Source organism: Aphelocoma coerulescens, chromosome 12 (genome assembly GCF_041296385.1).
Source record: "Aphelocoma coerulescens isolate FSJ_1873_10779 chromosome 12, UR_Acoe_1.0, whole genome shotgun sequence".
Taxonomy (NCBI): domain Eukaryota; kingdom Metazoa; phylum Chordata; class Aves; order Passeriformes; family Corvidae; genus Aphelocoma; species Aphelocoma coerulescens.
The window spans coordinates 21670380-21696050 of NC_091026.1; the positions used below are offsets into that span (position 1 = coordinate 21670380).

Genomic DNA, 25671 nt, shown 5'->3' on the forward strand with positions numbered 1-25671 from the left:
AGGGGTGGGTGAGCCTACAGATCTCGCACCAGTCTTATGCCTATACCTGCATGTGCATGGGAAAGCATAACCCAAGCTGGGTAGGTGACATAGAGGGTTAGCAACTCAGCTATAAAAATACATTTCTGAAACATAAACATTTTCATTACATTTTGGGCACCCGTAAATAAGCCCTTTATATCCATCCAATGGCCACACCCTTAACATCCCTGATATAAACCCTACAAATAATGAAGTGAAACAAAGAGGATCAAACCCCACAACCACAAAGGTTGTTGGATTTGGGGTTTTTTTCTTCTCTTGTTTGTGCACATCACTAATACACACAAGTTACATTTTTTTTTCCCTCCAGGAATGCCTCTGAAGAATTCCGTTCTCTGCTGTAAATGGGAACTGTAACCTGGAGCTTGTTATAAGAGTATGAGACAAGGAGGAATGCAGGGTTTCAACAAGATCTTATGGTTTATGTGGAGCTCTGTGTAATTGTCATCTGTTTGGCTCTTGGAAGAGAATCTGACACCCTCTGTGAGGTTATGAGCCTCACAGCAGGATGCTGGGAGTGCTTGCTGATGCTAAGAGGAAACAGTGATTACAGGTGAGGTTTGGGGGAAAAAAAATTATGTACGTGGCTCCAGGCTACAGAAAGGTAGCCGAATTTACCTGGAATCACCAACCTTGATACTTTTGTAGCAGGTAGTTATCTCCAGGTACTCTTTCAAAGAAGTCAGCAATGCCAGTGACCAGAGGTTTTTGGTGGAGCAATTATCAAGAAAGTTCTGTACAGGATTCAATATCTAGATGAAATGTGATATTCTAATAGAAGGGCAAGAGGTGTAGTTAATGGGACAAGAGTTAGTTCTGGGTTTAGCTTCCAGGATTTTGTGAACAGATGCAGAAACAGTTAGTTTGTGTATCATATCTCTCCAACAATGGGAGTGAATGGGCTTTAGAGTCCAGCTGCAAATTTCAACTGTAACAATCCTGGATACGTGTCAACAGACATTTCGCAAGATGGATACATCCCATACATACTGTTATCCTTTCTGCAGTTCAGCCCTGCTGCTAGTTAGCCTTTATTAGCTACATGAGTCAAATGAGAACCTTTAACCTTGCAGGACCCTAGTGAAAGGAAGGAAAGCCAGTCTCTTGTCAGCTAAACCACTGCTTCAGGCAAGTAGTTCACCCAGGAGAAAAAACTGCCTCTCTGTACATATATACCTACATATAAGTATATGCTATGTTGGGTGATTCCTGTTCTTCAGCTTCTACTTGAAAATAACTTGGAATGCAGTAATTCATTCTGGATTCAGAATGTTGGTTTCCTTTTTCTGTATATAACAGAGTAGGCCAAATTAGATCAATTCATCAAATGGAGATGAATGAATCCCTGGGAACTGTGGACTACTGCAACCAGTCTAGTAGAGGTAGTCAGGAAGTGATAGGAATGAAGTTAATTTCTACCTTTACTGTAAAAAGCTGATGGATCTACCACCTGCAGTGGGTTGAAAGCACCTCTTAATATTAGAAAGGTGAGGACGCTGGAGAAGAGAAAGTCGGGATTTTGACTTACAGGTATAGTTAAACTGATAGCTCTATTTGAAAGAAAACCTCTTGAGATTGTTCAAGAAATGCTTATCAGTTGCTAGATTTCCTTGGGTTTCTTATTTTTCATCTTCTAAAGCAGTAGTACAGACAATTCTAATCCAGTCATAATGGAAATCCTAGTTCTTGCATATTGACCACAATGGCAGGAGAACAGAAGGAGAAGGGGATACATCACCATTAATATTGGCTTTGCCAATAGTAATTTTTAGTCCTGTGGTTTGAGCAGCAGTTGCTCTGCAGGTGGGAATTGAGGTTCCTTCTCACTGGCTCGCAGCATTGTGTTCTAGCATCAGGCCTGCATTTGAGCTAGAAACTGTGACGTTCTAGTAGAAAATGGTGATTGTAGAGCAAAGCCACTCTTTTAACAGGCCAAGAGAAATATCTGAAACAAATAGTATTTCTGTGAACAAAAAGTGCACATTAGACTAGAATGACAAAATTGCTAGATTGTGGCTGAATTAGAAAAGCTCTGAATGCCTGCAGTCTAAGGAATATGGGTGATCTTGCTTCCAGATCTTGAAAACAAAGTCTCAACCTGCTCTTTATTGCATTATCTCATTGGGAGGAACAAAGCGTCTACAAAGCAGAATAGAGCTGAACTGCTTCCCAGATTTTGAATTAGCTTCATGTTGTTGGTAACAAGGTAAAGAAGTCTTAGCTCAAAAGGACCCGATGCAATGCTTTGAAGAAGTTAATAATCTGCTGTTCTTGCAGTTCCTTGCCAGAGAAAAATGATGTAAATTCATACCAGGCAGAGGTCTGACCTCTATTGCTGTCATAGCTGAATCAGCTTCTCTGCATATATCTCTACTCTGTATTAAGGAAAAGGGAAAGGTTTGATGCGTGAATAAATTCCCCTGGGATGTTTCTACAATTTTCAAAATAGATGTGTGAGTTTCCATTAGGAGCAACACTGAGAAAAAATTAAAAAGGTAGTGAATTTACAGAGCAGATGCATTAGTGGAAAACCATGGCCATTTTTCTGCCTTGGTCTTCCCGTGGGGATACTAGCACTTCAGCTACAGAAATCATATCTGCACACAGCATGTTTACCTTGTTCACACTACAACACCCACCTGGCATCCAGACTTTTATGCTTTTCAGCAAGGTACATACATATATTAACATACATGCATACAAAATAATTTCACATGTATATCTAGAATTGCAATTGCTTCCCTAGTCAGGCTGGTATTTTAATGGACTGATACTAACGGGAAGTGATCATATTTGACACTGTGTGAGAGGGCCAGGGAGGACAACAGGAAATCTTGTTGCAGCCCAAATTATACAAGTCTACACTAATTGCATAAAATGATGCAGAATTTTATAACCACTCTCACTTTTAGAATGAAGGTGGATTCAATAGATTCTGCATATTGCAGAATCCAAAGCTCTTTTGGACATCTAGGCATTATACCTGAGGGGAGGGTGAAGAGTTCAAAGGGAGAGAAGAGAGCTTCTATATTAAAGCCAAGTGCAGACATGAGGTGCTGTACAGTATCCTGTGAACCAAGTCTGACTCATGGTAGTTCTTGGAGATATCTGGATCATAGTCAGCAGCCCCTCTCCTAATGATGAAAGTGAAAGTGGCACTCCTGAATTAAAAAGTGGCACATCTCCTACAGCAGACTGAATGACCCCTGATCTGTACGAAACAGTGATCTCAAATTTCTCACTACTGGACTCAGCAGAAACAACGCCAGATGAACAGCAGAAAATGCTACCACAGCAGCCACGTTAGTGTCTAATCCTGCCATGCAGGGTACAATCCAGGTCAGGAACCCTGACCTCAGCACACGCTCACATGCAGCCAAATACACACATTCATCCAAAACACTGCAAATGAATTTCAGAACCAGCAGACTGTACAGTATGCACTGAGAATACTGTATCAGCGTGCCTTGCTACCAGGGGGTTGTCCTGATGCTAGATGTGCTGGTGTGGCTTCCTTCTCCTTTTAAGAGATATACAGATTATCTGAAAACTGTTTTGGCTCAACATTCCCACTGTGGGAGCTCCCTGGCCAATACATAGCTATTTTCCCACTGCCGATGAACGCAACAATGAATAAATAAATGAGAAAAAATTCAGCCTAGTGTAAGTGAGGGCAGGCTATTCTTTTGTAACAGTGTGTCCTTAGGCTTTTATAAGAGCTTCAGAGGGCCTAACAGCAAGCTAGCTCTTCGTTTAGCCAGCACATTGCATTCACTAAAACATTTAATTAGGAAAGTAATTACTTGATTGGTCCAGCAGAACTTTGAACATCATCCAAGATATTCACAGTAGTAAAAAAGGCTCAGCAAATCATTCACTGGAAGTGTAAATAATTAGAAAGATGGAATTCTGTTTTGTCTAACATGTAGCAGTGGTTCCTAAATTGGGCAGTTATTTTTTGTTCTTGAGAATGTGCTTCCAACAAGAATTTTGAAACTAGAGTTTAATCAATGAGGTTTAATCTCAAGTTAGAGGCTTGAGCACTAAGATGATTTTGTTCTTTTTTACTTCCTAAGATTTATTTTTCAGTCATAAGCATTGGGATGTCTAGTGCATGGTCGAATTCCAAACTGCTCTGGAGGCTGGAGAACCAGCACATATCTGTTCTTATCATATTCATATCCATGTCTCCAAATGCTTAGGAAGCATGAATCTGGGTCTCTTTGTTTCTAAGAGTTGTGGTCCATTGTTATGAGGAAAATGCAGACCAGGAAACAGGATCAACTTTCGTTTTAGAAGGAGGTGTTGTGGCTGATGTCTTTTCAGTGCAGAGTTGTCCTTAATTCAATAAATCTCTTGGAGCAAAGTAATAACTACTTCAAAGGGGTTTATACGCACGCAAAGAAGATGATTTTATGTACAAAAGCCAAAGGTCCACTATCAAAAAGGAAAGGCAAAATAAACATGACCGTGATACACTATCAAGCAAATGCTTGATCCCATACAGACAGGGATCCTGAAGCAGTCTGAGTCACACTTAAGTTTGATTTGTGTATATTTTGTAAAGCCATTTGAAACAGACTGGCTGAAAGGAAGCAAATAAACCATCTTGGTGATGTGGGAAATTTTAGGCTGAGAAAGCCACCTGCAGCATTTTGTTAAGGAACAAGCACTAAGAAAAGGATGTCAAGTGCAGCCTGCATTGCTGGGAAAGAAAAATAGGAGACAGAATGACAAAGCTTGAAGATTAAATGATCCTGAAGGAAATTCAAAGCCTAATCAACTTTGGAAAAACTGTGAGTAGCAAGAGATCATGGACTGGGACTAAAAGGCCCTGCCAGTTCCATCTGCTCAGACCAGAATGAGTTCTTAACTCACTGCTCCAGAGAATTGCATTACCTTTGAGTAGGGCAAGTAACAGCTAACCTTTTAGATTATTATCGCTACTACCTCACCAACTGATACCAAGTTTGTGAGCTAACGCAATGTTTCCAGTCTTTCAGTTCAATAGCAGAGTGGGTGTGTGGAAATGTCATCATTTTGGCAATCAATCAGTTTATTAAAGTCTCCACTGAAAGGCCAAACAGATTCTGTTATGCTGAATGAACAGCAGCACGAGCCAAGCCTGGAAATGAGATGGGAAATTGCTCTTGCTGCAGGCCTAAGAAAAGCCTTTTTTTCCTTTCTGAAAGCAGCTAGGGTGTGGTTTAGTTATTTGCCTTTCTTACCAATATGTGGGTTTACATGAGAAGATGAAACTTGAGACTTGATAAGCATTTAGAAACTGTTTTTTGAGAAAGTTGGTGATGGGAAACAGAGAGAAACGTATGCCTGGGTTGAGGAATGCTGTCAAGGAAGCCTTTGGGCCTAACTGGCCATGAGTGGTGTGTTGTACCTTGAGGGCAATTTGGTGGCTGTGGTCACTTGTGGTTGTTTCTGAAATCTGCCAGTGGAACTTGTGTCAACAGCAAGTGCACAGCAAAGAATGATTTTTTGCTCATGTGAGTATTCCTAAAACTATTCAAATACGGAAAAAGGAGCAGTTAGATATTGTAACTTTTAGTGTTACGTATTGAAAATATTGCCTTGGTTAGGCAATATTACACCTACATTCTAAGGGACTTACATGTTGTAAAATTGGTAATGGTTTGTTTGGTTATTCTGAACAATGCACTGGACAACAGGTGAATATAAAGATCCAACAGCAGTTGGGGTGGGAAAAGTGACAGTGTTGTGGCTGTAGCTTTTTGGATTGAACATGACTGCAACAGAGAAACCTGCAGATTATTTCTGAATGCCACTGCAGTAGGTAGGTATCATACAGATGTCAGCCTATAGCAGTAGAGATGGGGTATGCCAGGGCAAAAGGCAATCAATGAAACACAGGAACATACCCTCTGAGCCTGTTCCCATAAAGATTTTTGACCTCTTCTAAACCAAGGAGTGCCTGAACTAGCAGACAAGTGTGAAAACAGGCTGCCTGTTTCTCTCTTCTCCTTCATCCTCTAACCCAGGTTCCATTCATACATCCTCACCAGTTAGAAAGCCAACTCATACAAATAATTAAATCTTGTTTGAGAAACTTGCTTGTTGGCTATGCTGAAGAAAAGCCTCCTGTACCCCCTAAAGGAGTGTATGGGTCAAGAAGCATAAGAACTTTTCCACTGTATAAGGAAATCATTAATCAAAATTGTGATTTTGCCCTTCTTAAACTTCATGCATCTGATAGCTCCTCCCAATTCTAAAATTGATGAGATTTTATTAAACTTTCTAACCCAGGACAATGGGAATTGGGACAGGGAAAGTCACAGTGCATGATTACAGTTATTCTGACATTTCACAACCTGTAAGTGGCTTAACTTGCATGCCAGTGCATTCATTCAAGGGTTTACTTTAGGCCCATTTCCTACTTTCATTTGACATATTAACTTCTCTTTTTTTTTTCTCTTTTTCTTTTCCTTAATTACGTTCATAATTAGGGAAATAATGAGAACATGCAAAACATTTGTAAGATCCCTTTACTCCATTGGGATGGGCAGGCAGGGAAACAAATTTCACTACATGGGGATTTACCAGAGGAAGCAGAAAAGGGAAGGGATGGGGAAAGTCCTGAAGCATTTTCCTAACCCAGTAACAGCATAGGCAAGGCAGCCATTTTTCCTTTGTCTGCCGAGGGTGCCATCTTGGGAGAGGGGTTACTCTGCCCTTTTGAGTTTATCTTTGTTCCCAGGGAGTCCCTGAGATCTCAGCAACTTTGTAACTAGTGAGTATTACTGTTATTTTTTGCCTGTTGATGTTTCATTTTTTTATAGACTGTTGTTTTTTTCACTCACATCTACTCTTGTTCCTTTCTCTTTATTGGTGGAAAGGGATTTGTTAAAACTAACGGGGAGGTAGCTCATTTTAGAGTGTCCACCTCTTAAATTGTCTTAAACCAAGACACTGTGACACTGTGGATCTCCAGAGCACAGTGGCTATTGCCAGTACTGCATTATGAGAAAACAAGAAGCTTAAATGGAAGCAGAGTGAGTCCATTGAAACCAAATTCCCATGCTTCATAGCTCTGTTCCCATCTGTCTCACTCTGAAGAGAGAGAGTTCACCCGTTTATCACCATCTCCTTCTCTGCACTAGGCTTAGTCTGCATCTTACACCAGTCTCAGCCCCAACGAGCACTGTTGGCCAACGCTTTTCCCTCTAGATGAGAAATAATAGATTTGATTGGTTCACAGTAAGCCATTCCTCCTCAAATTCACTTAAATCCCTTCAGTGCTTTTATGTCTCTTAAATTGCAGCTAAATAAAAGGGTATTTAGGTTTCAGTGATTAAAATTATTTACTTACCATACATAACAACTGGAGCATTTCCACATATCTGCAGAGAGAGACAAACTTTAATTAATTGCCATCAAATGAATACTGAAGGGTGGACTGCACACTTCAATTTTAGAAGAGCAACAGGTAGGTTGTAAAAACAAACTCACACTTTTTCTGAAGACATCAGCTCCTGGGCAATGAGGTAAGCTCTGGACTGGCCTTCTTTCTGTCAACAGAAGAAGTCAGAGGCGATTAAGAGACATCTCATTCCACAAAGTAAAGCACTATTAGAGAGCACTTTGAACCGACATATTTCTATAGTAAAAATAGTGACCAGACTTTTATTCTTTGTTGTTCAGTGTCTGGCATCCTGGACTTTCCATGACAGGCTGTTTCCCCAGTTCAAATACTAGTAATACAGTACAATATAATAGCTGCTAATACAGATGGCAAGTTTGAAAAATGTCTTGTTATTGAAGGAGGAGTGAAATTTTTTGTGGATTTTTACAGGTCCAAAATTTGTCCAAGAAGCAGAAAGTGCTTAGCTTTGAACAGGCTAGCTTCACAGCTGTTGAGGATATACTATGTGGAGAATGGAGTTCTTTATCAAAATGGTCATATTCCAGACTGTTCTGACTGCTGTCAGTGAGACCTGTGGAAGCTAATGGGGCAAAGGGCTTTATTGTGTACTAAACAAAGTGTCTAAACTTAATGAGCATAAATATCTCCAGAATTAGTTCAGTACTTCACCAGACAACATTGTTTCAAATCTCAGAGGCATCTACTTAACTGGCAGGCATCTTGGAAGACACAGATAACTGTGAAAGAAGCAAACTGCAGGCTCTGAGGTGCAAGTGGCTAATAGGGTATTTTGCTCCTACTTTGTGACTCGTCCTTACAGTAAGAGATGACCAAAGCATAGAAATATGTACTGAAAGGAATGTACTGGGAAAAGTTTGACTTTTTCAGCAGTGACGAAGTAGGGAGCTAAAATAGTGGAATAGTAGTTGTAAAGAAAAGCAGCCCTCAGTGACCTAAAATGGACTCTGGGGAAATGAGCACAGTATCAAGTGTTTGTGACATTGCTTGCCAGACCAAGTATGCTAGTAAGAAGACTCAGTGAAGCACAAAGTCAGGGGTCCCTACATGGCTGCCATGGCCTCCATCTGCTAAGCAAAGGCTTGGAGCAGGGCCCGGAGGGGAGCTTCTGAAGAGGGAACTGGGAGAGAGCTATACTACAGGACTAGGCAGGTGAATGGCTGCAGGGAGTAAAGATTTCTAAAATGCTGGCAGCTTTGCAGTGTTATAATAATCACTTGAACTTTGTTTCAGAAAGTGAATAGTTGAGGGACCTGCACCCACTCTACTCCCTGTTCCCAGAAGTCTGTCTACACACACTGTTGTCTGTCTCAGAGTTCATTTCCCAGTTAAACAAGTAGCAGTTAAATGACACAAGACAGACAATGGCTAGAGACACTCTCAGACTTGCTCTAGACAGGCCATGGGACACTGAGGTCCCTGAATTTTGGCTAAGACATATTAATCATAAAGATTGATGGCACTTTGGTGACAGTGCCAGTCCCTCCCTTCTGAGCATAGTGCCAGCTCTCAGTTGTGCTGACCCAGCTGTTTGCATGACCTTGATCAGAACCAGACTGGTCTCCTGATCCAGCTTAAAAAAATTGTGGGGCTGGGAGCAAAGTTTCCCCCAGCAACTAGCATGGGGCTAGAATGGAGTTGTTTGGCCTAAGAGCAGCACAAGTAGATCACAGAACAATTTCCTAAACCAGAAGCATTAGTATTGTGCAAGTCGCTTCTCTGGAGTACTCTTTTGGAGTAAGTACCCTCTGGATTTCAAAGCAGGGCAACTAGTGAAGACATGGGAGCAGAAGCTCCATCACTGTGTGTGCCACTAACTTGCCATGCTAGCGTGGACAAACTGCATCTCCTCATGCATTTTACTCTGTGTGTCATATTTCAGAGATAGCTCAGAGTAGGTGTACTGTAGCTTGATGGTACCCAGACAAGAGTGCTACTGTCACAATCAGAGGCTTATAGCAGTTTTATAAGCTTCAGTCCCTGAGTGACTTCATAATGCCCCTTTTGTAATTATTATGCACTATGTAGCAGTTCCCAGTAGTGCCAATGGTAAACAGAAGCATTACAAGAACAAATCACTTTTTCAGGTTAGCTCTGTGAATCAGTGAGAGAGAAGGAAAAGCCGTCCACATCTGTCTTCCAGATCCCACCCTTGAAGAGCTAGATTGCAGCTGTCCTGGAGGATCTGTGTAATTACATAGATCAAGAGCTGTCCCTTGAAAGGCATCTGAATTAGGTGCTTCCTCAAGGCACACAAATCTGTAATTCCCAACTCCAGCATATTTCAGTTTTGTGTCTGTGCATGAGTGCATATTTTAATATGTTAGAGGTTTGCAAAACAGAATGATTACTGGAATCTGGACACCAAGCCCACCCAGTGGAAATGTGTAAGGAGCAGCAAAGGCATTCTCATGTACTGTTGAGTCAGTAGCTGCCCTGCTTGTGAGACCTTTGAGACTCTGCTTAGTGTTCCCTGTTTGTGTGCAATGCAGCTCTTCTCCATCTGCCATATGGGGTGGCTGGCCCCCTTTTTGTCCACTGTCTTTTATTATGATACTTGGGAGAAGGGTGGAGCATCTTACCTCCAGTGCTGCCTTTTCATAGGAACAGCATTAGGGATTATGTCTGTAGGAAGTTCCCCTTCATTCCTCCAGCACACCACCAGTCTGGCTAGAATTAGATATGTTAAACCAGAAGTCCCAAGTGACTAACCCGAATGCTTTGGGTTTTCACTGGCATAAAATTCAGACACATCTGATCTGAATTCCCTCTCTTTTATACCATTTTTCTCTGGCTATATGCTATTCACGTTGCTATAGACTTTCACATTTTGCCACCAGGGTAAGATCACATCCCTCATATGCTGTCTTCATACAGTTCCTTGTAACATATTACTGATTTTAGACTAAACTCAACGGTATTTGCATACAGATTGGTTTACTTTTAGATTTCCCATACAGTTAACTGGCAAACAGATACATGTTCTGGATGGAAGAAACGTCTATATGTTCCAGCTATGGCTTTATTACTTGTTCTAGGATTTGTATTAAATTTATTTCCTGAGTACTTTAAAGACTATAATTCTTAGAGGTATTCACACAGATTAATCACATTCTTTTATTCTTATTATTCTTCTGAGATTCCCTTCAGCTCTCCTTCCTGTGTTTACAGACCAGGTTAAAGGAACATTCTTAATTGTTCCTTTGCCTAGTGGCTTAATGTATTTTGCTATATATCTTTAATACTATAACAGAGTTCTTAAAATAGCTGATGTTGCTTCAGTATTTCTAGCACCCATTTGTCCAACTACTGCTTTTTCCTTCCAAAGGCACCCTGTAAAGGGAGACAGCCTCTTATCGCCGTGGGGCAAATCGTGCAAATGGTTGCAGTCTAAATGCCTTCCATTGACTACTGGGGTTATTTTTAAGCCTGTTGCTTTGTTTGGTCAGCATATATCATACATCTTTAGCATTTGTGTGACACTGTCTGAATCAAGCAGCGTGATGGAAATAGCTCCTGAAGCCCACTCCAAGGCATGATGCTTTATAGTGTCGTTACAGGACCACATGTATGGCTCTCTGCAAGATGCCAGTAAAATGAATTCTTAAATTGGTAGGTGGGTTCCTGCCCCTTACCCATCCCCACTGATTCCCAACCTGTGCTTCATCTCTGTGTATTTCCTCAGAAACTGTTCAGACCACCCTGAGGCCTCTGCTGTCATTTGTCCCACATGTGTTTGCCCTTTCCCAACCCTAACCTACTTCCCCAGGTAGAGCTGTTAATGCAGTGGTAGTAGTAATGTAGTAGGAAGGCAGATGCATTCCCCATACTATCATCTCAGTGAATTCCTTTAAAGACTTGATTGTCCTACAATGAACCTAAAGACAAGAACCTAGGTTTCTGCCTTGCCTGCAAGTTTGACCACTATTCTGCAAAAGATGTTTTTTTTTCTCTTCTCTGGGTGTATCATAAAATCACTCCTCCTTGCTGGGTCCTTATCTTCAGTAAGCCAAGGGTTAGAATTGTCTCAGGGATTCTGTCAGTTTTATAACAACTGGGGGTTTTATGAGGCTGGTGACAAAGGTTATCAACTGCACAGGAGACCGAGTCCTAAAAAAGTACCTACAAGAAAGGAACTGTCTGAAGACTTTTGCTTCAAGATTCTGACAGTAAAGTGAGAGGCCCGAGATATGGCGGGGTAGCTGATTATCTAGCATATGCAGCATCTTCCTCAAACTACCAAGGCAATTCATAAACTCAGATCATAACTAGAAATAGGTGAAACCTACCAGTATGTATTGATTTTAGTCCATTTCAAAGCATGGAGCTGCGCTTCTCAAAAGTACACTTTCAAGATTATGTTGTCTCTATTTCTGATCTTTTTTAAGCTGGAAATTCTGAGACTGCTACAAAAACTAAGTTCTGACAAAGGGAACTCTGTGTAAAGTCGGTGTCTAGTCAAATCCAAACTATTAAGCTCATTTACTCTATAATTCCTGTAACAGAGATGAAAGCCCCTCTGTTTGCTCCTTCAAAGAAAGCTGATAATGTAAAAAGATACCTCAAGAGGTATTATTGGCTATATTTCAGATTGTTTACAGTGCAGGGGTTCCAGCAGCCCCTGAAAATTTCTCCACATGTATGTGAATCTGGTCCCTAGGAGAGCAGGAATTCAAAGGAGACAAGCTGTTGAAACAATACCAGGAACGTGAGTACAAAGCTAGATTTTGATATTATATATATGTAAAACTGAGCCTTAAAAAGAAACATCAGAGGAAAAAATGTGCTTCAAACTGGAAGTTTTGTGAATCACCAGCAAACAAGCTGGGAGAAAGCAGGTGAGCAAAACCAAAACATGCTGCTTGCATTTTGGTACAGGAATTCATTCATGTCAATGAAAGACAGCAGGTAGAATCCATCTCAATGCAAAATGAAATTCATATATCTGGACACAGGGAGGAAGTTTTATCATTTAGGCTGTTTCATGCCTTTATTTAAACCAAGTTTCCCTGAGAAGGAGAGAAAAGGAAATCAAACCAACAAACCCCAGAAGGTTTTTTTGGTTTGGTTTGGTTTGGTTTGGTATTTTTTTTGTTTTGTTTTTAGTGTATGCATGTGTGTCTTTTGGAAATCTAAATTCGGGTCTTAGCCAGCCCTAAATGGCTGTTTTGGCAAGATTAGCTCATTTTGAAATCCACAGCACTATTTTTGCATCCAGACCAACATATCTCTCCCAATTGTCTCCAAGTGACAGTGCATCTGAACTCTTTCATGTTGTATAGCTGCTCCATGTTGTCCTGAAGAGTTTTCTCCAAGGGATGTATCACTTCATGGGGGAGCTGGACAAGTTCTGTACACTTTGTCATTATAGAGGCAGGTTTTGTTAGGGTAGGTAGCATTCCCTTGGCTCATGGAAGATTGGTGTGAGAAGATAATAAACAAAGACAGGAGCAGTAGAGTAGGAAAAACATTCCTCTGTAAGGATACCAGTGCTTTCTGAGACAAGATCACTCACTGGTTCATTAGTCAGCTTGGAAAGATGGCCTGTTGTCAAATGAAGCTGTTTTAAGGCAGCTCCCCAAGAGCTTGTGGAAGTCTGGCACTGGGTACTGTGACCCTTGCTGACTGTTAGCTTGAGAAGCAAAGGCCAACCAAGCAACCAGACCTGTTCTGATGTTCTCTGTCAGCTATGTGCAAGCATTTAGTTTGTGTTCTCCTCAAGAGTGGGAGGAATACCTCCAGTTAGACTCTGAAGCACATGGTTGCTCTCTCTAAATGCTGCCTTCTTTGACAGCTATCCAGTGTGGTTACACCAGCACAGCAGAACACTTAAAATGCATGACATGTGATAAGGGAGACATTTAGAAAAGCATCATTTCTTAGCGTCTTGAGTAAAATCCTACAAAAAATGGCATAAAATTGGTTTTAGCAGTCTTGAATTTGCTTCCAAGTGCACAATGATTGCATGCATTTCCCTCATGAAATCAAGTCACAATTGTGTTGTCACTTCGCAACTAGCATCACAACTAAGAGATTCTGAGAAACCTAACTGTCTTAGGTAAGACACTAGGGCATGCTCTAGAAATGCTGGTGGTTTGTCAGCTAACTAGTAGGAAATTAACTGAAAGGCAAAAATGTTTTTCACTTAACAGGGAAAATCAGAAATTTAAAGGCTTTTCCCTTTCCAAAACAACGTGCAAACAACAAACGACCAAAAAAAGGTCACAAGTCTCAGAGGAAAGAGTATAAAGGTTAGTTGTGACTGTTTCACTTGTTTCATGTCATCCAGGAGAACAAACCACAGTCTTTTTCACTGGTACCAGAGGCAGCTCAGCACCCTGCAGGGCAGAGGTAAATGTGATACAGCATGAAGAGAAATCAAAGGAACCTATTCCCACTCTGAGATTAGAGCAACAGCAATTTCATTTGCCTTTCAATGTCATTCTGCATTGTTGCTTTTTGTGTTTCTCAAGAACTGGTGTCCTGGTAAGGGGGAAACTCTGCTCCCCTCTCTATAATTGCCCCTAAACAAAGCTTCACATTCTGGAAATGCCTGAAGAGATCTATCTTCCTAGAATCAATCTACTTATGCTCCTCCTTGACAGAGCTGACTCTGACTTAGCCATTACCTGCGAGAGTCATCTGCACAGACTTTTTCAGGCTCTGACACATGCTCATGACCAAACAAAAGCCATCTACAATCAGGAAGCCGTATAGCTGACACTGAGAGACCAGGTCGAAAGGAAAGGGCAGAGAGATGTGTAGGAAATCAGGATTTGCTATTTTCATAGGCATCCTTAATTCCTGGGGCTCAAATCAGAAAACTTTAGAAGAACATACCCATTTCTTGCATGCATGCCTAATGAGCTATGCTCTGGATGCTTGCACAATCTCACCCAGGAGTAGATTGTTAGGCTCATATTATGTTTTAAGAACAGAGACACACACACATGTATGTGCACACATGCACACACACACACCCTCCCGTGAAAAACAAAGGTCAATTTGTCTCTAAACCTGCTCGATACCATTTAACATCTGCACTTAGTCGGCTTACTGGAAGTAAGCACTGTATGGTGCCAAGCTATGGTCCCATTTCCATGGTCTTCTCTGTAATTTGTTTAAGAGCTGTTTTATTAATCAGAAATCAGTAAAATAAATACTAACACAAGTGCATTTTCCCTTGATGGGAGAATTTTGAGATGGGAGAGACCTATTCGACAGTTTACTCCAGCCAATGTAGAACTGGTTCCAATAACGCCCTTGTCTTTTTTCACTCAATGTAATTTTAAATTCTCAAGATTGCAACTAAATGCTTTGGAGTGAGACATTTTTCCTGACATTCAAGTCAGGCCTTTCTTGCTGTTTATGTTGCCTCCACTGTCCATCTTCAGACTACATTCTTTGCCTTTGCCACGTGCTGTAGAGGCAAATTGTTCCTAGCGCAGTGGGGGAGTAAAGGACTGATGGCTCTGCCATTTCTAAATGAGCACCAGACTAAGAGCAGAGTTGAGAATCCAGGTTCTTCTGCAAATTGCTTTTCTGTCTCCAGGTTTCATGCATTAACCATTTTTAGGTTTTTTTACCTTGTTGGTGAGACTGGGATTACCAAGGCTGCTCTCATCATCTTCTGAACTCTTTTGTTCCTCATCTGATGTGACAACTTCCATTGGTGTTACAGAGACTGGGCACACCTTGTAGGGCTCAGTGTAGGCACTGCAGAAAAACAGAACAGACTAGCTCAATGGTGTTATTCCAAGACTCACAGTTGCTCAGACATACAGAATCCCTGCAGAACTGCAAGGCTTGGAAAGCAAGATCTATCAAGCAGGGGTTTTTTTGGCTGCTAGGTTCAAAGGCAACCATTTAGGCAAGCAGAAGACTCTGAAAGGAGCAATGGGAAGTTAACTGAACTCGTTCAAGCTTCCCCAAAGACCAATGTTCTGGCCCAGTTTGGAGTAAAAACTTCATGCTTAGCTGCAACCAGAACTGCTTTGTTCATCCCTAGTCAACCCCTCAAAACGGATGCAGTAAAATCATGCTAACATTTTAAAATGGAAGTTAGATATTGTGACAATGGGTTTTCTGTGAAAACATCAAAAGGATGAGAAAAGTATAATGGTAATACCAATGGCATCAATTAAAGTACGAGATATACAAGATACTCAGATTCCAGAATCCTTGAGTTGTTTCAAGGGAATATGGATCCAGCGCCAGAGACCCAGAGAAAGCTGTGCAGTAAGAGTACTGGACCTGGTGTGCAACACATGCAAGTGCAATACAGGCCTGTGGTTTCACAGCATTTTATTAAAAAAAAAAAAAATTCAATTAAAATTGCCAGTGTTCTCAAAACCTCCACAAAGCATGACTAAAGCTGATTTGTATATGCTTAGCTCCAAATTCCAGTTGCTGGATCTTGTTAAACCTGGTGGCAGTCTTCCAGATTTTGTTACTGTGTACTCACAAGCTGTATGCAAGTTGTCCCTTCATTCTGACTTCTATATGAAATAGATGAAGATTTTGGTGTCATGCCACCTATGATTTAATAATTCTAAAATCTCTGAACTTCATCCAATTATCCATTAGCATTATTCAATTTACCAACCATTTCAGCATCAGCTTTTGCTACTATCCATTTTTGATACTGCTCTTGGTACTGCAACACAAAACTCATTATTCCAGCACAGGCAAAAGATGTATACCAAGCTGTGTATATCAGCTGTAACACCCATCTATTCCTACCTGACTTTACTGAGTTTTCACATTCAAGGATCATATTTGGGTTTTTGACCACAGTGTCATTCTGGGAGTTTATATACAGCTTATACACCACAGTGGCCCCAAGCCTTTTACATTTCCAGGGTAAGGTTCCAGTGTTCAGCCAACAGGGCAAGTCTTTTGTCTTGAGAAACAAAATCTGACATCTCCATGTTTTCCAGTAGACATGTTGGCCAGACAGGTCAGTCTGTAATGTGGGCCTGGATTACTCAGTTTATATTATTTTTATACTTCTGACACATTAACTTCCTTTCACAGCTCTGCTTCATCTCTTTATTTTTCTTTAATCTTCCACTTGGAGATCCCAGGTGTGAACAAACCCAAGGCTTCAAAGCCAATACTAGAGTGACAGAAGGCTGGGCAAAGATGGGCTAATGTAAGTAAGAAGACAGTGATGAGACTCCCAAGGTCACTGACCAGATTCTTATTTCCTTTCAGAAAGGGAACTCCCTACATATCTGCATTTATTTCTAAGCTGCAAGCAGGTGTCTCCCATGCAAGTGTGGCTGTCAGCCTTTCTGTTATGCCTGCAGCTTTTCCCTCATGTGCAGAGTCCAGGAGTTCTCACGGGCCACCCAGTGCATTTGTCATGACTGGGCAAAGGCTCAAGCAGTAACACTGTTCCTCATCATTGTCTACTCTGGCTTATTAGTACTATCTGCAGTTTTTCAGTTTGGGTTGCACCACCACACTTTTGAAAACCTGTCCAGCTTCAACAGCAAAGGGACCTCAGCACAAGAGCAAGGCAAATACAGGAACAGCTCAGGAGGCTGATTAATAATTTAGCCAGTCTCAGTCCTTACTCACACAGTCCTTCTGCACTTTGTAGTTGTTTGTCCCAGAAGCCATGAAATTAAGGTATTCCTTCCTTTTCTCTCTCTCTCTGATAAATGACTGCATTATGTTAATAAAAGAACACATTATAATTTGGGAAGAATAACTCAGTATATTAGTCTTGTAATCATTATGAATGGCATTATTAAAGGTTCATACAGTAGCAGAACTTGCAATATTGCTGAACTATTTAATGGACTTTGTTTGCAGTAGACCTGTATCCCAGTGGCACCAGCTTGAGTTTAAAGAGAAGTCTCAAAATGTTATGGATCTCATTTGCACTTGGGATAGGCACAGGTATATTTGCCACCATTTCCATTCTCCTCTTCTCTGACCACTCCAATAGCACTCAGGTCTTTACTTCTGCGACTGTTTTATTTTGTCACAGAAGCTCCTGGGTAGTGCACCTTTCCTGGTACCCAGCATGCACTTAATCCAATGAACTCACATGTCATCATCCATCTTTTATGTCTATGCTCCTGTGATCTCCTAGCACTCCTACTTTTTGAAGGCTTGAACTGTGCCCAGGAATGACTAAATGATACTTTTCTTTAGCTCATTGAAAGCACTGCTAACTGAGCTTATGGGAAGCAATAAACTTTAATGCAATGGAAGATGCAAATAAAAGTGTGAGTGTGAAGAATAAGGGAAGAAATAGTCCAAGAGTTTGCAGTATCTCAATAGATACGGTAATCCCCAATTAATTCTCTTCCTTGTAGCAATGATTTGGCTGGATAAGAACAGATTGCTGGCACATTATCTGCTGTCCCTTCAGCAATTGCCTGTTATTTCAAGAGTGACCCATCACAACAAAGGAAGCAATGGGCCTTCTGGGACAGTCTGACGTTTAATTGGCTGAGTAAATGCAGGAGGATGCAGTGCAGCAAAAGTCTTTCTAGTTAGCACCAGTTACATTATAATTAGCAGAGCTGCTGATAGGTACAGAGTAGGGAGAAGCTGTATGGTTGCACCCTACTAGTTATCTGTGTACTTTTACCTCTTCACATGTATTGCTACATCTGAAAAAGTGTTCTGGAGTCTACAGACTCTCTGGTTATCCTGCCCCTATAGTATGCTTACATTTGACCTCAAGTGACCTCAGTGACTGAGGGGAGAGTGAAGCCATCAAGGAGAGGGAAGCTGAACTAATAATTGTACTAGCACTTTGTAAATAAAGTCTCTAGTACCTACGATCCCTGCAGAACACAGACTGGGAAGTTTGTGCACAGATGGTACATGCATGAGAGAGCACTGTGGAGAAACACAACAGGTGTGAGAGCTCACAGAACATGATTTGCAAATTGACGAATACTGTATTTACTCTTGCTTGAATGTGCAATTCTTCTTTTATTTTCACATCTATCCTTCAAATGACCTTGCAAATTCTACCCCATTCCTCAGCAATGATCACATCAATTCTTTAAGATTTTTAGAAGTTATTCAGTCAGCATTAGTGACATGTAAGGATTTATGTGGGTGATTTAACAGTGGCAAAAGTACCCAGCCAAGGTTATTGTAATAAAGGCCCATGAAGACCATGTATTTTTGTTTGCAAAACAATACAAATGCTCTTGGCTGTATGTTCATCTCGGCTACACACCCAAATGATTTCTTGTTTCTTCCTTTAGAGTCACCAACTGCATGAAAAAACAAAGCAAACAAACAGACAAACAAGGAAAACCAAACAAAAAAAAAATCTGGGTTGGCGAAAACCTAAACTTTTGGGAAGGCCTGTGACTTCCACTGGTGTGATACAAGTCCTCTGTACCAGTAAGGATCAGATTGCTTGCAGTTTGCTTTCAATTAATTAATTCATGCATCCTAAAGAAAGGCTCATAAATCTCACCTTCTGCTTCATGGTGTATGCCCCAGCAGCAATAATGAGGGGAAGAGGGGAGTCCTCTTTCCTGCAAGGTACCACTCAGCTGTGCTTTATGATACCTGTATTCATCCTTTCCACCAAGTGGCTCCTTATACATCTGAAGTGGAGCTGGTCAGGCTATTAAAATGTGCTGGCAATGTCCCTTCAAATGCTAGTGCAGTAGATCCATCCCAGTGCCTATAAGGTATCATCATGTGTGTTGGGACAGAGTTACAGCATATTTCTACCTTGCAACTGATTCTGCTGCTGACAGTGGAAGTGTGCTAGAAATTTGTTGGTCAGTCAAGAGCAATACAGCATCTCCTTGAAGCAGCAAGCATTTGTGTAGGGTTCAGATGTATGCGGTTTTAGTGCCACAGTGATCACAGAATCACAGAACAGAATTATAGCATGGTTTGGATTGGAAGGAACCTTAAATATCATCTTGTTCCATCCCCCTGTCACAGGCAGGGACATCTTCCACTAGACTAGGTTGCTCAGGGCCTCATCCAACCTGGCCTTGAGTTCTTCCAAGGATGGGACATTCACAGCTTCCCTGGGCAACCCACCACTCTCTAGATAAAGAATTTCTTCCTAATGTCTAATCTAAATCTCCCCTCTTTTAGTTTAAGATCATTAACCATTCCCCCTTGTTCTGTCACTATCTGCCCATGTAAAAAGACACCCTCACTCTTTTTTAAAAGCCCCCTTTCATTATTGGAAGGCCACAATGAGATCTCCTCGGAGCCTTCTCTTCTCCAGACTGAACAACCCCAGCTCTCTCAGCCTGTCTCCATAGTGGAGGTGCTCCAGCCTTCTGAGCATTTTTTTGCCCTCCTCTGGACCCACTTTTACAGGTACATGTCTTTCTTTTGCTGAGAACTCCAGACCTGGATACTCCAGATAGAGTCTCAGGAGGGCAGAGTAGAGGGGGAGAATCCCTCCATGTTAATCATACGGGAGGGAGCAGGCCAGTGGGAGACTCCTGTGCCTGAATCCATCTCAGATCAAAACAAGTGTGATGTGGCCAGTGAGGACATCCAGATTACCCCATCCCAGCTCCTGAGCACCTCCATCATTCTCATGTGTCTGTCCAGAGACAGGGGACTTCTATAATTGGATTTCTGTATTATAAAATGCAGTTCCTGGAGAAGGAGACTGGGTGGCTTATCATTAATCATTGTCACCAGTCAACCTGAATTAGTTTCCCTGGACTAAACTGATTTCTTTTGGAAGTAAGTTTCAATGTATTTCAGTCTAAAGAAGGGTATGAACAAGTGCAGCACTTAAGGAGCCTCTGCTTTTTTCATATTTGAAATGAACTAATAATTTGTCTCCATATGCTGCATAAAGGATGATCCCAGCTAATAAAACTCAAGAGGTCAGAAAAGGACACCTTGCTTAATGAGTTCCAAAACCAGTGTTTAGGGTGTGCTGATCTTTCAACCATTGTGATGTCATTTGGTTAACAGGTATCTGTTCAGCATTCAGACACCTGGACTACCTGGATTACCTCCTTGCTGCCTCCCTGTGGTCTTTCACTCTATATTCCCAGTCAGTGTCAGGACAGATAAAGAGAGAATAGTTATTTTCTTTGCACCTGTTGCAAACTGCAAATTGGATTATGCAAATTAATTACCACCAATATAGCTGAAGGCCAGAGGGCCCCCTATATATTTTCTGAAAATTTCTTATTGTTTCAAAAGTGCCTGCAAGTGGAGATCATAGCAGTTATTTGGCCAAAAATGTCACCACAAGATGAAGAAAGCAGTAGAAGAGGCTAGAAATCACATCCTTGGTCCCATTCCTACAGTGGAACCAGTATATTAAAGGTGCTTTTGTCATTAATTATCAACACACAGCTCACCATATTCACTGTTTCCACATAGTGGCAGTAGGAAGTAAGTGAACTGCCTGGGTTTCTGAGGTAAGCGCTGACTTCTGCTCGGCCTCTTGTGGGGTAACAGAATGTCTTTTTGTCTAGGGTGTTTCATCCATTCATTAACAAAACCATGTTTCTGGACTGCTAAAAGACAATCCTTTCAAATATTTGCTAAGGAGAGAGTGGCTGTGGTGTTGAGTTCATTTAGACCTGGATCTACCAAAGCTCTGAGATAAATGACAGTTATGACCCTAAATATTTTTCTGTGTGTATTGGTGATTGCGCTAGCAGTTATTTGACCTGAGTCAGCAAAGCAAGCTTACAGAAACTACCTCAGAAGGTAGAAACAGCTGTTCTTTCTCTGTAGGGTACATCCTCCACAAGTATATATTCCCTGGGTCTAGCTGAGTGGTGATGAGCTTGACACATCAACTCAGATCACATATGCTAAATTTACAAATGACTACTAAATTGCTGCCATAACCTCCCCATCCATAGACCCTACCCTGTGTCCATTTTAACTCCTCTGTCACAGGAGTCTCAGCTCATAACTAGTTATAATGTATTGGATGCAAGACCAGAATCTCACCTGGACACAGCTGGGTATATGTGGCAAAACCCACATATATAAAATTCACACCATCCAGTGGGAAGGAAAAATAATCGATACACTCAAAGACCCCAACCCTCCACTGCTGGGCCAAGAGAATTGAATACAGCTTTTTTCTGCATGCAGTATCCCTATCCCTGTCTTTATCTCGAATCCCAAGCCCAGTAGTTACTAGTTCAAACTCTCAGACAGTGACATTCTTACTGTAAAAAATTAAAATCATATTAACCCAATGCAGCGATAGTAATTTGGGAGATGCAATGGGGTGCTGAAGTACCCTGTTTTATTAAAACTGATAATTTATTTTATTGCATCCATTCATAAATGATTGTTTTAATTCATTCTGCAAAAGGAAGGCTCATTACTAAAGGAAATTAAAGTCCAAATGCATTTAAAGCCAGTAAAAGGAGATGCCTATTAGTGCAGCATTTGTTTAGCCAGTCAGTTCCCTATTATGCCAGATCATCAAGGCAAATATTGTATCTGAAGTCTGGAAAGGGCAGGAAAGACATGATGTCTGCTAATAACATACACAGCCTGTCAAGGCAAGGTAACACAGGGATAATCACATTTCATACTCTGAGGCATAAGCTGTTTGCCTGCCAAGGCCAGAAAGGTGCTCTTTCTAATTCCACAAGCATTTCAATTTGAATTTTGCTCTTGCATTGTTGTGGTGCAGAATACAAGAGAGGGGAAGAGGATTTTTGGTCAGGTGCATAAAGCTTTTGCTCTGTTCCAGACAACTTCAGGGACAAAACTTGCCCAGCTTCAACCACTGGAGATGCTCACAGAACAACAGTGCTGGTGCAGGTCTAGTTTTGGAACGGAATGCAGGAAGTGAGGAGCACGAAGGTGTTCGGGCTTCATTTCAGGGAATGTCTTCTGGCCCAGTCTGGGGCACTATGAGTAGAGAAGGGATAAGAGAAAGCCTGAGAGTGAGGTTTCAACTAGCCATGTCCCAGATGTGCTAGAATGGATGGCTTTGAGGCTTTTGCTTTGACGCACCTGTGTAGCCAATCCACACTTTAGGCTCAGTGATGTACCTTGGGGTGCACCGCTGTCTGTGAGCACCCTTACCCTCCCCAGTCCTGTGCCTTTAAAACAATAGGTAAAACAAATCAGCAGTAAGAGCTGGACGTGCCTGAAAACAAAACACAGTGTCCTTGGGCCTTGGACAAGTGGTATGCCCCCTTCCTGCTCTCCCAGGCATGAGGGAGAGGCAGTGAGCTGTGGTGGCCTCAGCTTGTGCTCAGCCTGGCCCTCTGGCCCTTGTCCTGCATTTCCTGTAAACAGGGAACAGTTCCTCCCCAGAGATGACCTGGCAATGAACTAGCGAGGGCTGACGCTCAGCTGCACCACACCCAGCACCCCACCACGCCAGAAGGTACAATGGGGCAGCTGATAATACATAATATGTTGTTAAAGGCAGCTCTACCCTTTATTGACTCCTTTGAACATATTGTTTACATCACATGTCAGCCACCACAGAGCTTTTACTTTCAATAAATCATTAGATTCACAGACACCCCAGAGCTTTTATATCCAACAGCCCCAGCAGAGGTTTTCCTTAAGAGTCTTTTTATGCTTCTCTTTTCTTTCTTTCCCTTGCTAAATCCCAGCCCCGTTGATCTCCATCACCCTATCCTTCCCCATCTGTGGTAATCTTTTGCTGTGTTGAATCCTTGCAATGCAAAGGAGATGGGCATAACAAAGACCTGAGTGCTTGGCAGTGACAAAAGTATTGTGCTGTGAAACTCTTCTTCCCTCCCAGACCATGCACACCATACATCTGCATTATGTTGAAACTCCATTCTGCATTTTTGTCAAGGGACAGAAGATAACAAGGAACACATCCAGTAATTATCAGGATGGGTTTAAAATAATTTGCTGAGTAACCCCTAGTCACAGTACAAATGGCCTCTGAGTGTGAAACCTCCCAACACTTTTGCCCTATCCTCCTCTATAAAATGACTTATGTCAGTGACAGTCTGACTTTAGATGTGATGATGTAAAACTGGGGAGGATTCACCCTAATTTCAGTGAAGTCACTTTATATTTATACTTGTGATCTTTGAGCAGAATAATACCCTCTGATTTCACTCTGAACCCTCTGTAAGAGTTATGCCTCTCTATAAATCAGTGACAGAATAAGCCAACGAGCTAGAACTTCATTAACAAAGAGAAGGAAAAGATCTAAGTAAGCAGTGGCTTTCAGCTGGTCACCTGATGGTCATCTCAGAATATAAGAAGTACACCTCTCTGGGGAGACCACTGTCTGGGAAGCAAAGCTGATACTGCTGCTCTACTACAAATTCTTTGTTATGATCTTTGGCATGTTTCTTCACTTAGTGCTTTGGCAGTCAGTTGTGTAAGGTGGGTAATCCCAGACCAATGTCCTGTTTAAAATACAGGCTAGACTGAAGGCTTTGGACACTGTGAATGCCTACCAGGGTCTAAACCAGAACTGCTTTGTCCCTCTCCCTTGAGGCACAGTTTTACTTCTCTCCTTCCTGTTTACTGCAAACTAAAAGGGATTTCACTTTGTCCTTAAGACGAAAAGGGATGAGTACCCCCAGGATTATGCCCATGCTTAAGACACAGAGTAATGTTTTCATTTTTATGGCTAAGCTGAGATACAGAAATCTACCTGGAACTATTAACAGTCATGCTTGCTAGTATTGCTGTTGTCTGCTGGAGTGAGGGTTCTTGAGTTACAGGCTCTCAATGGCTTTCAGGCAGCCAAGTTGGTGATTTCTGCACAAAGACAGATACACACTAGAGAAGAACACTAATAATGAAAGATTTAAGCAGTGCTACTTGCCTAAAGAATTAGAATTCATAAAAACATTGCAGATAGACACTTCAGAAAAAGGTCTGTGTCAATCATTGTATGGGAGTTTCACAAATGGAGCCAAGCAGAACCAAGGCATCTTTGTCACACACAGGGCTCCCCTGGAGATGTTCCGTGTTGGTGGATGGTTCTTCTGTCTTACAAGCATAATAAACAGCTTTAAAATTTTATATAGGTAAGAATCTGGTCCAGATGTGTTTCATAGCTGCACAAGGAGCTTATTGAGCTACACAGTGAGCTACACAGAACCAGAATATCTTTACAAGTCCTCTTCCTTAGTGTGTCTAGGTCTGTACACTACAGCAGTTGCTCTGTACTTTTGCACATATAGTCCTGAAACTCAAGAGTACAGCCAGAATTGCACTGTTGATTCTGGAATCTAGCCAGGATGAGATGTGATTAGGTGTCAGTTTGGCAAATGTGACCATCATAGCAGCAAATGGATCCAACTCATTATAATCCTTTCAGAATATCCAGTTTAACATAATCGTAAGTGATAACAGTAGTGAAACCTCAAAGGAGGATGCCAGCTTGGAAATGGTGTCAGTGAAACACAAACACAAAACTTGAATCAATCATTATTTGTTGCAGCCAGAATTTTTAGTGATCTGCTTATTAACAGAAATCTGAATTCTTGGCACCTAATTCCAAAAGACATCAGAACTGATGGAAGATAGAGGCTTTGGTTTTTGTAGTAGAGAACATTGCCTTTTTTTTAAGCTGTTCAGAGTTGTACTGGGAAAAGACTTAAAATTAGTATTCCTAAAGCATTTTAGATGACAGAGAAAATGATACTTCCAATGCAGGTAATGACAGTTTTGGGGTTTTTTTTTCCTTGCTTTTCAAAAAAAAGCGTATTTTGTTGTAAAATTAGGAAAAGTAGCAGTAACACAACACTAATACTTTACAAAGTCTGAGTCTGCTATGATAGACAAAATACTAATTTCTTGCAAATAGTACCTTTCTTAGAAGTGAAGTTACAAGCACCTTGCACAATAATGAGTCCTAATATGAGAATTATCTCTAAGCATTGTTACAGTATTATTGATTTCAATTTCATTCATGCGTAAGTAGAACAACAGTTGGTTGTGTACATAGCAGAATAAGGGCAGAACGTGGAATTTCAACACTGGTATTACGAAAAGTAGGACACCCTTGGTTTGTAATTGCCATTTCTAAAATGGAAATGACACTTGTAATGTATGGCTTTAAGATGGCACTTTCAGTGCAGTAACAACATCAGTCTGTCAGATCCAGCAGTAGAAGAGTGCCCAAGTGTGCAATGTGAGTGCCTTCAGTAGCAGCTGGCAAGGAGATCAGAGTGCTTTATAACTTTCTGTCCTGCAGTTAAAGAATCAGTCTGGCAGTAACTTGGCATAAACCCTCCATTTGACATATG

At 41.3% G+C, this 25671-nt stretch overlaps 1 protein-coding gene across 2 annotated transcripts in view; it reads right to left on the minus strand.

Moving 5' to 3' along the window:
• Window positions 1-25671, minus strand: part of FGD5 (FYVE, RhoGEF and PH domain containing 5) — a 95386-nt gene that overhangs the window by 42052 nt on the left and 27663 nt on the right. For both annotated transcript variants that reach the window (XM_069027981.1, XM_069027980.1), the window contains exons 3-5: window positions 15043-15172; window positions 7525-7583; window positions 7385-7415 (exon numbers count right to left, since the gene is read on the minus strand). In XM_069027981.1, the coding sequence (XP_068884082.1) occupies window positions 7385-7415; window positions 7525-7583; window positions 15043-15172 (220 nt within the window). The remainder of the gene's footprint in view (window positions 1-7384; window positions 7416-7524; window positions 7584-15042; window positions 15173-25671) is intronic.